We start from the raw sequence: 10,897 nt of genomic DNA, 5'->3' as shown, positions 1-10,897 counted from the left end.
GGGGGGGGGGGGTTATGACAGAGTTTTGCATGAAATAATACTTGTGGAACTTTACACTTTTAATAAGTTAATATATAATCATAAAAATATTTATGATTTATTTTAGCTAATAAATTATAAAAGTTTTTTTTATATTAAACTATGTACTAGATCAGATCAAATAGCGTTATATAAATAAGAGCGGATAAAATATTCCTCGTTATTCCGATAGGATATTACGTACGTTCTTTCCAAGTTCATACAATCATAGAATTCTATACACGTCATCCTAAAACTTGCCAATAATTGTCCTTTTAAAAAAAATTAAAAAAATTTTGCAAGTTTCTAAATTTCATGCACCAATTATTGATTCACAAAGTACATTATCTTTTCTATATAAGAAAAGGTTTTTACTCCTTTCGTATTCGTTCACTATTTAAAAAATAGATATTCACTTTTAACATATCAATAAGAGATAATTATTATTTTTCTTGTTTTACGTTACCCTCATTGATTCCTTCAGGCTTCAGATGTGTCAATTGGACAAATACGTCCATAGTAACTAGGATGGATATCTCGTATTCAAAAATTAGCAGGTGCGATTTGTCAGTCCTTGCTTATTTCCCAAATCATTTTTCAAAATTTAAGACTATACATTGATTAATATGAATATTATAATAAAATATTTATTTCAATCATTATTTCTAATTAACATGAGAGCAAAATCCAAAATGAACAAGTAAAGTAGCATAAAAAGAATGTTTGGCAGAAAATAAGAACAATAATTGGCTAATATAGTGGGAAATACCTAATAAATAATCATATATTGCAACATGTGGTACACTTGCAATTGCAAATTGACCACAGTGACGTTTGGTTTTTTAAACATCTTTCCTTTTCTAGATTATTCAAAAATAATCTTTGTTTGGCAATTTCAACTAACCTAATACAATTATAGTATATACTTCCACATTGCTAGGGTAACGTATAGCTCAGAATTCAACAAGCTCTTCTAGTATAAACTGTGATCCGATATATATATTTGATCAATGCATAAAAAGCGAGTGGTTATAAAACTTCATGATTTTTCGACACGAAATTCCATATCACAAGAACAATCTCATTGTTATTTCATGAATGTAATTTTGACATTTCTAAATGTATTGTCAATAGCTAAGAAACCTTGACATATCTTATTGTGGTCTACAGAGCCAATGAAGTACTTACTTCTCGATAACTCGTTTAGCTCCATCCAATGTATTCTTCAGAAGCATTGCAACAGTCATTGGTCCAACGCCTCCCGGAACTGGAGTTATCCAGCCAGCCACCTTACATGCTTCCTGAAAATCGACATCTCCAACGAGCCTATAACCTGACTTCCTTGTAGGATCATCTACAGCATTTGTCCCAACATCAATTACTGCAGCACCAGGTTTGATCCAGCTGCCTTTGATCTGAAAAAATAAGGCAGCAAATCCGTTTAGAAGCCAGCCATCGAATGACTGATAAGAGCAACATTCTCCCAGAAAAGTTCTAATACTCCCTCAGTCTCAATTTGTTTGTCTTACTTTCATGTTTAGTACTCTTTAGTTTCAACTTTCCACATGGCTTGTTTAAGACTAGAAGATTAAAGGGCAGTTTGGTACATTCTACATATCGTCCTTCTTTTTTAAACTCCGTGTCATGTCAAAATCAAACAAACAAATTGAAACAGAGGGAGTAATATTAATTGGGAAAGCTCTATCGCAAGGGTATAGGAAACAAAAACTAATGAATTGAGAAAAATGATATGAAAAGGAGGGGTTTCTGGGAGGTAAGAAATGGATGGTAGCAATTACCATCATAGCCTGCCCTGCGGCAGCAATGACAATGTCTGCTTCACGAATGATTTTCTCTGGTTCCTTGGTGCGCGAATGGACTACAGTAACAGTGGCATCTTCCTTCAGAAGGAGGAGAGATACTGGTAATCCAACAATGTTGCTTCGACCAACCACAACTGCTTTCTTCCCCTTTATGCTAATCCCACTTCGAACTAAAAGCTCAATGCATCCCTGTTTAACAGAGACCAGATAGGAGTGATTTTATAAGACAACAGAAGATGGTTGTATAATAGTATAGATTTGAACATAAATTCTTAGTAAGGCAAAAGAACTGGAGAACTGTATGTTTCGATCTTCCATTTTTTAGAATCAATGAAGTTTATGTTATTACCCTGGGCGTGCAAGGGTTGAACAAAGGTTGTCTGCCTTTCATTGCAAGCTTGCCGATATTCAGAGGATGAAAGCCATCTACATCCTTTTCCAGACTGATTTCACATAGAACTTTCTCTTCACTAATATGTTTTGGTAACGGAAGCTGTACCAGTATACCTGTAGCAATGCCACAAAGTGCCTTCAGTTGACTTGCCTTAGTTATGCATCACAATATTCCGCCCCATACACTCGAAGGTCAACGATATACTTGCAGAACATAACTAATAAACCAGAACTGAAATGCTTACTTAAGGAAAAAGAGAAAAAGAAAAGAAAGGAAAAACATCTACCAGTAGTGAGACAAAACTCACAAAAACGCCACCAGCTGAGAATGAGAACATAAGAGATTCTAACCACCCAATTTAAAAAGTCATGCTAGAGGTGATCTATATACAGTAGCAGTAAAACACCCATATGTATAGTATGGGACTACAAAAGGCAAAAAGAAATGCAGGAATGAGATTTAAGATGGGTGCCGCGTGGAACCTATCAGAGACAACATATTAGATGAGAGATCTAATATGAAGATGTTCGTAATGTGTCAAATACACTTTATTAAACCAACTGAAGTAGTGCACATTTAGTACAACAACATGAAACAATATACAGGTTGCATGCATAATAGCGGGTTAATATAGATGCCACTATGTTGCCAAGAATTAACGCCATTGATTTTATCTAACAGAGCAATTTCATATCAGAATATTTTGCATTGAGCCTACAATAGCTAGGACCTTGTGATTTTCTTTTGAACTAACTACACAGGACAATGTTGGCTAAAAAAACTTGGTAGTTCAAAATAAAAGTATAGCATGGATTAACAAAAAGGATGTTGGCCTATCATGATTTTGCACCAGAGATTTTGATTTTGCACAAAATTTTATTTCCTTGCTGCTGAGCATAAGTTGGGAGTAATATTAGATTGCTAATGGATAGTAAGGATACTTCAGAGTTCCAAAGTGGGAGTGGGATGTGTTCTTGTAGACACATCTAACCCTAGTTTACCACTAACTTTACTTTAACCCGGAAGTCAGGTTGACTGTTCTTTTTCAATTGAGACTTGGTTCAAATATAAGTTTTTGTACCAGCTATTAGCTTTCCCAGATTCCGTTATGTGGGGTTTACTGTGAACCCTCAGTTAAGTACATTCAAGAATCTAGGCAAATCCATCGCAGTTGGTGGAGCTGGAGTTGGAGGTGGTTATTGTGCTGATACCACCTTACGGCTTGATTCAATAGGCTCTTCAGTTCTGTCCATCCCTCCCCCAAAAGGAATCAAACGAAAATGGAGTTCAATTGGTGGATCTAACGATCAGTCAATTGGTTCATCTTTGTGTCTTCGTTTAGGACATTCATCAAATTCCTCAGATAGCAAGGGGAGCTCAAGCGCTGCATGCACTTCAATGTCTTCAGCAAGAGAAAATGATGAAGAGTCCTCAATGGACCTGGACTTTAGTCTCCATCTTGGTAGTGAGAAAACTTCAAGCTCTAGAAAGTCTGCTCATCCTGAGTCCAAAAAACTTGCCAAAGGTCTTGCAGTCGATCTGGAACTAAGTCTATCCAGTAGTGCTGCTGAATCTGATGTCACTACTGTGCATTTGCTCTCCACTTCACCACAAAGTATCATGAAGGCGCCGCAGGCAATGGCTGGAGCTTTTCACACTGATGAAGGATCAACAGCTATACATTGGAAGACTAGCAACATTTTCCATCCATTACGAACTCCTCAGGAAACTGGGTCTAGTTACTTATTGAACCAGGCTGCAACACAAATCAAGCAAGCTACAGTCTCCCCCGATCTGTCGTCAAGTATAATCACAAATTCAAAGAGCTCAGTCACCTGTACTTCCGGGTTAACAAAACAGCAGCAACAACAACAGCAGCGTAGCAGTACTAAACAGTGTCAGTTCAAGGGATGCGTAAAAGGAGCAAGAGGTGCTTCTGGCCTTTGCATTGCCACGGTGGGGGCCGCAAGTGTAAGAAACCAGGCTGCCACAAGGGAGCCGAGGGTCGGACTGCATTTTGCAAAGCCCGTGGGGGTGGTCGTCGGTGTGAATTCCTAGGTTGTACAGAGAGCGCAGAAGGAGGCACCGACTTTTGCATTGCACATGGGGGTGGATGCCGTTGCAGTCAAGAAGGATGTAGCTGTGCTGCCAAAGGGAAGTTTGGATTATGCATTCGGAATGGTGGGGGCAAGAGATGCCAGCAAGAGGGCTGCACCAAAAGTGCAGAAGGACTCTCTGGCCTTTGCATTTCACATGGAGGTGGCCGGCACTGTCAGTACCCCAAATGTACTAAAGGAGCGCAAGGAAGTACCATGTTTTGCAAGGCACAGGGTGATGGTAAGCGTTGTACCTTTGAAGGGTGCAATAAGGGGGCATAGGGGAGCACAGCTTTCTGTAAGGGTCATGGTGGTGGGAAGAGATGTTCATTCCAAGGAAATGGGCTCTACCCGAAGAGTGTTCATGGGGGCACACTCTTCTGTGTGGCCCATGGTGGTGGCAAGACGTGTGCTGTGCCAGAGTGTACCAGGAGAGAAAGGGGAAGAACTGATTTTTGTGTACGTCATGGTGGTGGAAAAAGTGCTCAGGGAAGCACCGATTTCTGCAAAGCCCACGGCGGAGGGAAGACTGAAGAGATGCTCTTGGGGTCAGCCTGAGTCTGAATTTGGGCAAGGTGATGGTCCTTGTAACTCACTTGCTAGAGGGAAGACTGGACTTTGTGCATCTCATGGTGCTCTCGTTCAAGACAAACGCGTTCATGGTGGTGCCACTCTTGGGGCTATGGTCCTGGATCTAGCGTCAAACCAGCCTGAGAAGATGAAGGAGATTGTCAATGCGGAAGACATCTGTTTTGATGTCAGAAAAATGCAGGGTAGTGGTATGACTCTCACATGAAATATCTTGGATTTAACCAGCCCAATATTCCAGTCGCAGGCAGCTCATCATCAGTTTCTGAAGGAAGGGTGCATGGAGGAGGTTTGATGGCATTGCTAGCAGGTGGCTCTGGTTGTACCTCAAACACCAGCAAGGGACCAGTTCCTGCATCTGAGCCAGGGAATTCTTACGTAGTCTCTAAGAACTGGATGTTAGATGTATAGCCACTCTATTTCTCAATTTGGTTTGTAGGTCTGCAGCGTTCCACCGCTATGTTTGTGTCCTTTTCATTTTAGTTTCTTCACTCTTTCTTATGTTATGTTTGAACTGGAAGTTGTTACTGCTAAATGTATCTGTACCAATACGGGGAGAAACTCCACTATGGTCATTGGTATTTGTACATAGTTTTTTTTCATGTAACATTTGGTCTTGTGAGTATTTCGTTCAAGTATAAAAAAAAAAACAAAAAAAAAACACCTGCGATATGTCCAATCCAAATACAGACCAACAAGACTAGATTTGGCCACTGATAAAACAGAAGTATAACAAAGGAAAATGCAAGAATATTAACTTCATATTATCGCAAAAGACTAACCATGTACATCAGGATTAGCATTTAGCTCATGGACCTTGCTAATCACCTCAGCTTCAGCTACATCCTCTGGGAGGTCTATATCAAAAGACTTAATGCAAAGCTCAGCACAAGATTTTCTCTTCATATTCACGTAACTTTGTGAATCCTTCCTATTTCCCACAATGACAACTGCCAACCCGGGGACCTGAAAATAACAAAAACTTGGATAGTTGAATACTGCATGACCATGAAAAATACAATTTCTGATGAAGGACAGTGCTTCACTAGCTTCAGACTTCAAATACATCATATACACACATTTAAGTATGCACATACTCTTTCAATTATCTTCATCAAATGCACTAGTAATTACCAGATAAATACAGAAATTTATGTACATGGACTCACTTATGCACACAGATACACTTGCCAAGAAAACTAACCTTGCCATACTTTTCTGAAAGACGTTGGACTTCAGAAGCAATCTCAGAACGAATAGTTTGAGCAATTGCTTTACCATCAATGATGGTAGCCTTGTGATCTGATGGCGATGCCATTGTATCTTCAGACGAGAGATAAATTGCCTACAACTTCACGACTGTTAGTTTCATGCCAGAAAAAAGTTCAACCAAAAAGTCAGCCTAGGATAACTGAATAAGAGTAGGCATATTCAAAGTCAAGGTTCTACTACATAATGCAGTACCCAATCCATAACATATAAAGCAGCAACGAATTTACTTTTGCTATCACTATATTTTAAAGTGTATAGGGATCACGGGGAGCCGAACAATCAAATTCAACATAATAACATCTAAAGTTTCATCACCTCAGTCAAAGCATAGTTCGTAGAGATGAAAGGTGCAAAAATCACAAGTTATTATGGCAGGTACAATTTGAAGAAAAACAGGACTTTTCACCACACTGCTGTATAACTTTAGGTTATGTTACTCAAGCCGAGGGTCTTTTGGAAACAGCTTCTCTACCTCTCAGGAGGTAAGGGTAAGGGTCTACGTACACTTTACCCTTCCCAGAGCCCACCTTTGGGATTACACTAGGTATGTTGTTGTTGTTGTGTAACTTTAGGTTGAATTAGAAACTTCAACAATTAAGGTCATTTCAAGGTTTCAAATGTTTTGTATACATTGTTCGTAGTTGGTTCGTTCAGCTCCAGAAACCAATGAGGTTTTTATAGCTATCTTAAATGTCCTTATAAAGTAGAAAAAAAATTCTGTAGCATTTCCATTTGAATTATTCATATGCATTCATCTCCTCGAAAAAAGATGCTGAACTCAGTACATACATTTAGTTTCAGTACCAGATTGCCACTTTCACAATACCATTGCTTAAAAAGGTGTTAACGGGTAGTGTATTTTTGGAGAATCTGACACGAATCCGTGTAACATAGCACAATTCAAAGTTTTATTCAAAAAAAATTCAAAATCTTTTCCAGTCCTTATATGCACAAGGTAATGAACATGAAGGGTGTGTTTGGTATGAAGGAAAATGTTTTCCATGGAAAATGTTTTCCTGGAAAATGTTTTCTTGGAAAATGTTTTCTTGGAAAACAAGTTGATTTTTAACTTGTTTTCTTATGTTTGGTTAGTGAGTGGAAAACAATTTCTAGTGTTTGGTTGGTGAGTAAGGAATTTTTTTAGGAAAATAATTTTCTATGCTCTTTCACCCCCAACCCCTCCCCACTAGATCTTGATATTTTTCTATTATTTTTACACACACTATCAAATAATCCTTTAGAATAAGATCTCTAATTTTACGATGAATATATTTTATGTATCGAACTGTCGTTTTAATCAAAAAATAACTTGAAAACAGCGCGCCATACATTAGTACATGCTTCTAGCTAACACTATACAGTTGAGACTAGAAGTTTTTCACATTATTGTGCACAGTTGCTCATCTCTGTTCACCACACACATATTTCAACTGTGCATAGTACAATGAAACACATGCTTGCTCATCCTTATCGAAAGCAAAAGGCCACAATTCATAGATTTACCAAAAAATATCGAATCCAATGCATAAATTCACCAAGTAAAGTCAAATTCAAACAGTATTTCAGTAGAAAAGCAAGTGAAAGATGAATATTTTGAAGAATTATTGAAAGCATACCTTCAAAATTCTTACAGGAATATGAATGAGAAGAACAACAATGGAAACCCTAAATTTGGAGAGGAACAAGCTGGAGAAATAATGGAGAAACAGCGCTCCTTCACTACGTTTGAGGGTGGGCAATTGAAAAAATGACTATATTTATACTTGAACAATCCTTCTACTTTATCAGATTCAGTACTTGTATGCAATTTAATCAGAAAAAAATGGGGAAAAATTAAATCTTTAGCCATCAAAGAAACATTGAAACTTACGGAAAGAAAATCTTCAAAGTTTAGCCGATAAATCGGCCTTCAGATCTGTAAGAAATACAGCAAAAAATTGGAGCTGAAGAAGGAGAGTGAGTGAGACGAAAGGGACTCAAGTGGGTACTATGAAAATATGTTTTTGTTCATTAATATGTGTATAAATATTTATTTTTATTTTTATGCCCAATGTGAAAAAACATTAAAATTACCAAAAGTAAAATTTTCTTTTTTTATTGAATTTGAGGACAATTAGTAGCGTATTTATAGAGTCTTATTTTAAATGCTTTAGGTGAAGTTTGAGCCGTTAATCAATCTAATGCTTGTGTCAAGTTAACTGTATTACATCCCTTAGGATATGGTCCTTCTTCGAATCTAGTATGAACATGGTAATACTTTTTAAAAAATTTAAAGACTTCACTCCTTTATAAATGGATGAACAATCTTATTAGGTTGTGGGCACGGATGATAAGTATTTCTCTCGATTCCAGGGAGGAAGGGGATTTATCGAAATTCCCTTTGCTGAAAAATCAGATTGTATAAACAAGATCAGTCTTTTTTATAGATATAATAGACGACCGTGAAAATCCTAGTGATCGAACCACGAAAAAGGTAAAAAAAGGAGTCTTATCATTATTTGAGTTGATAGTCCACGGGAAATGCTTACACAATTCTTCTGTGTTACTAGCTAAAATATAACTCACTGCTTCTAAAGTTAAAAGCATATCTAACCTTATTTTGCCTACAATATCATTAACAAGCTAGCTTGTAGTATGTTGAATGATTGAGACGATCTTCGAATACATAAAAAGTTGATACTTGTACCTGCAATTTTGTGGCAGAAATCTGATACAAGTTCACACAATCGATAAGTTTCAGAAGTGGAGACTTGTTTGCTGTTTCTTATACTTGGCAAAAGAAGAAAGGAGTAACCAAATTTAAGAAAATGTAGCTAGAAATGATCAATTCTGGTGTTGAGACATAAACAATGGAGTAACATTATCATCACCAGAATCATTGTTCTCTCCGGAGATATTCACAACGAAGTGTTTAAGTCTACGAGACCATTCAACCATGTGTGCTTCTTATGCAACCACGGAAATATTACTTCCAACCCTGAAGCCAGTTGACATCTCGGTCATTATTAGCCTACACAAGAGAAACACAGTGCTAACTATAACATAATTACACTTGTACAAGTTCATCTAAGTGAACAAATTTCAGCATTGACACTAAGCAACAAATCCTAATTCTTTAAAACACAATGGACTTGAAAGTGAATTCACAGTTTTATAAAGGACAAACAGAAACAACATCTATCCAACAAAAGGTTCTAAATCGAAGGCTAAAGTATTATTCCAAAAATATCCATAAACAAAATTGACAGAACAAGTTAAAAGTTACAAATTACGAGTGACCATCTGAGAAATCAACTCTTGTGAATTCAATCAATCAGCCCCATTTGGAAACAAAGTAAGAACCTTCCTCCCATTAGTAGCTGTAGCTGACTCCAACACAGAACTACTATTATGCACTGATGTCCCCATTCTCTGAACCGGCTGCTGCGACTGCCGGGGCAAGAATGGAACCTCAAACTGCCCGTTGGGCGGTGACCCGAAATGCCTATACTGTTGCTGAAGTTGTGGAGCATGTCCAATAACTGCAGCCACTGGCACAAATGGCATGTAATGATCAGAATTTCCCCTCCCTGGATGCAAAAAATGAGCAGGCACGGGTGAACTCGCAAACAGATGATCTGTTGCGGGATCCACCCCTGCCCCGTAAACACTGCCACTATTAGAAAAACCCTGCATACGTTTCAAATAAAGCCTATATTTCTGCAAATGACTAGCAACATTCTCACGAGTTAAGCCATCTACACTCATCAACTGCATTATAGTCTTGGGAACAGCATTCTTGATCCCCAATTGTGCAACTGCATCCACAAACCTTTTATGTAGCTGTGGTGTCCACACAAGCCTAGGCCTTTTTTGGGTGCGGGCAGGTTCATCACCAACCCCCGATGAACCTGCCATGCCACCCAACTCAGCCGAGTTCGACTCGAACTCGGCTGATGAAAGAGTATGAACTAGTGGTGATATTTTGGGATTTGGGGTATTGGGGTTTTGAATATCAAAAGCTATAGCTAGATTAGGAGTAATTAAGGTTTGGGATAAAGGCATTAGTTCCTTTGGAGAAGGCAATTCTTCTTCCCATTTAGCAAACCAATTGGAATCTTCTTCCCTCATTTCCCCTAACAAAATCTTGGATTTTTGGTACTTCAAGATTGATGGAACAATTGACAATTGAGCTGAAAACTAAGATGAAACTAGAAAAAGATCAGATTTTTATGAAATGGGGTTGCAAATTTTCTTGGAAAGTTGTCTCCTTTATGAGAATTCAGATTGATGGACCAAGAAAAGAAGTGTTAAAAACTTGAAAGATTAGATTTTTCTGAGAAGGGTCAATTTCTGGTTTTTGTGGCAATTCAGATTGATGGACTAATTGTCAAAAATGAACTTGAAGACCAATGATAGAACAAGATAAAAAGGAGTAAACTTTTTAAGAAAAGATTCTTTTTTTTTTTGTTCTGAGATGGGGTTTTTGTCTTTTTTTTTGTCTCCTCTCTCTATCTCTCCTAGAAAAGCTTTGAAGGAGGAAGACAAATGAGGTGACTTTCCAAATTTGCAATTATGGTGGTTTTGGTTGTATTTGGCTGTGGGGTGGGGGGTGTTTGAGATGGATCTTGTTTTTTTCCCTATTCAGCTTTTTATCAGGGTTACTGTTCTTGATTCTTTCTTATGGTTTTTGTGGCATTTTGTGGGTTGGGGGGGGGGGGGGGGGG

The 10,897-nt window shown here is 37.9% G+C and overlaps 3 protein-coding genes across 4 annotated transcripts; 1 reads left to right on the top strand and 2 right to left on the bottom strand.

Annotated features, from left to right (window-relative positions):
• Positions 1–1,065: 1,065 nt before the first annotated feature.
• On the bottom strand, positions 1,066–8,207 carry LOC125865113 (bifunctional protein FolD 2). Of its 2 annotated transcripts, none has more exons than XM_049545282.1 (6): positions 8,062–8,207; positions 6,124–6,264; positions 5,702–5,885; positions 2,191–2,348; positions 1,818–2,030; positions 1,066–1,433 (listed from the first exon to the last, which is right to left on the bottom strand). In XM_049545282.1, the coding sequence occupies exons 2-6, from the start codon at positions 6,235–6,237 to the stop codon at positions 1,203–1,205; spliced, it is 900 nt and encodes a 299-aa protein (XP_049401239.1). In that variant the 5' UTR covers positions 6,238–6,264; positions 8,062–8,207; the 3' UTR covers positions 1,066–1,202. The 2 variants fall into 2 exon arrangements, with proteins under 2 accessions (XP_049401239.1, XP_049401238.1); XM_049545281.1 differs by having other exon boundaries at positions 6,124–6,278; positions 8,062–8,082.
• Positions 3,180–5,053, top strand: LOC125865114 (uncharacterized). Its single transcript, XM_049545283.1, has one exon. The coding sequence runs from the start codon at positions 3,634–3,636 to the stop codon at positions 4,291–4,293; it is 660 nt and encodes a 219-aa protein (XP_049401240.1). The 5' UTR covers positions 3,180–3,633; the 3' UTR covers positions 4,294–5,053.
• A 1,030-nt stretch (positions 8,208–9,237) lies between the features above and the next one.
• LOC125865788 (transcription factor MYBC1-like) lies at positions 9,238–10,743 on the bottom strand. Its single transcript, XM_049546039.1, has one exon. The coding sequence runs from the start codon at positions 10,299–10,301 to the stop codon at positions 9,501–9,503; it is 801 nt and encodes a 266-aa protein (XP_049401996.1). The 5' UTR covers positions 10,302–10,743; the 3' UTR covers positions 9,238–9,500.
• Positions 10,744–10,897: the final 154 nt, after the last annotated feature.

This window comes from Solanum stenotomum, chromosome 5, assembly GCF_019186545.1.
Source record: "Solanum stenotomum isolate F172 chromosome 5, ASM1918654v1, whole genome shotgun sequence".
In the NCBI taxonomy this organism is placed as follows: domain Eukaryota; kingdom Viridiplantae; phylum Streptophyta; class Magnoliopsida; order Solanales; family Solanaceae; genus Solanum; species Solanum stenotomum.
The sequence above is the reverse complement of the archived record's forward strand: the minus strand, read 5'-3'. Positions and strand labels throughout refer to the sequence as shown.

Excerpts from the sequence above, each read along its gene's own strand:
- LOC125865788 (XM_049546039.1), bottom strand. The coding sequence starts at position 10,301 with ATGAGGGAAGAAGATTCCAATTGGTTTGCTAAATGGGAAGAAGAATTG.
- LOC125865113 (XM_049545282.1), bottom strand. The coding sequence starts at position 6,237 with ATGGCATCGCCATCAGATCACAAGGCTACCATCATTGATGGTAAAGCA. Across the intron at positions 5,886-6,123 it reads TTTCAGAAAAGTATGGCAAG|GTCCCCGGGTTGGCAGTTGT; the intron begins GTTAGTTTTCTT and ends TGTTATTTTCAG. Across the intron at positions 2,349-5,701 it reads TGCTAATCCTGATGTACATG|GTATACTGGTACAGCTTCCG; the intron begins GTTAGTCTTTTG and ends GCATTGCTACAG.
- LOC125865114 (XM_049545283.1), top strand. The coding sequence starts at position 3,634 with ATGTCTTCAGCAAGAGAAAATGATGAAGAGTCCTCAATGGACCTGGAC.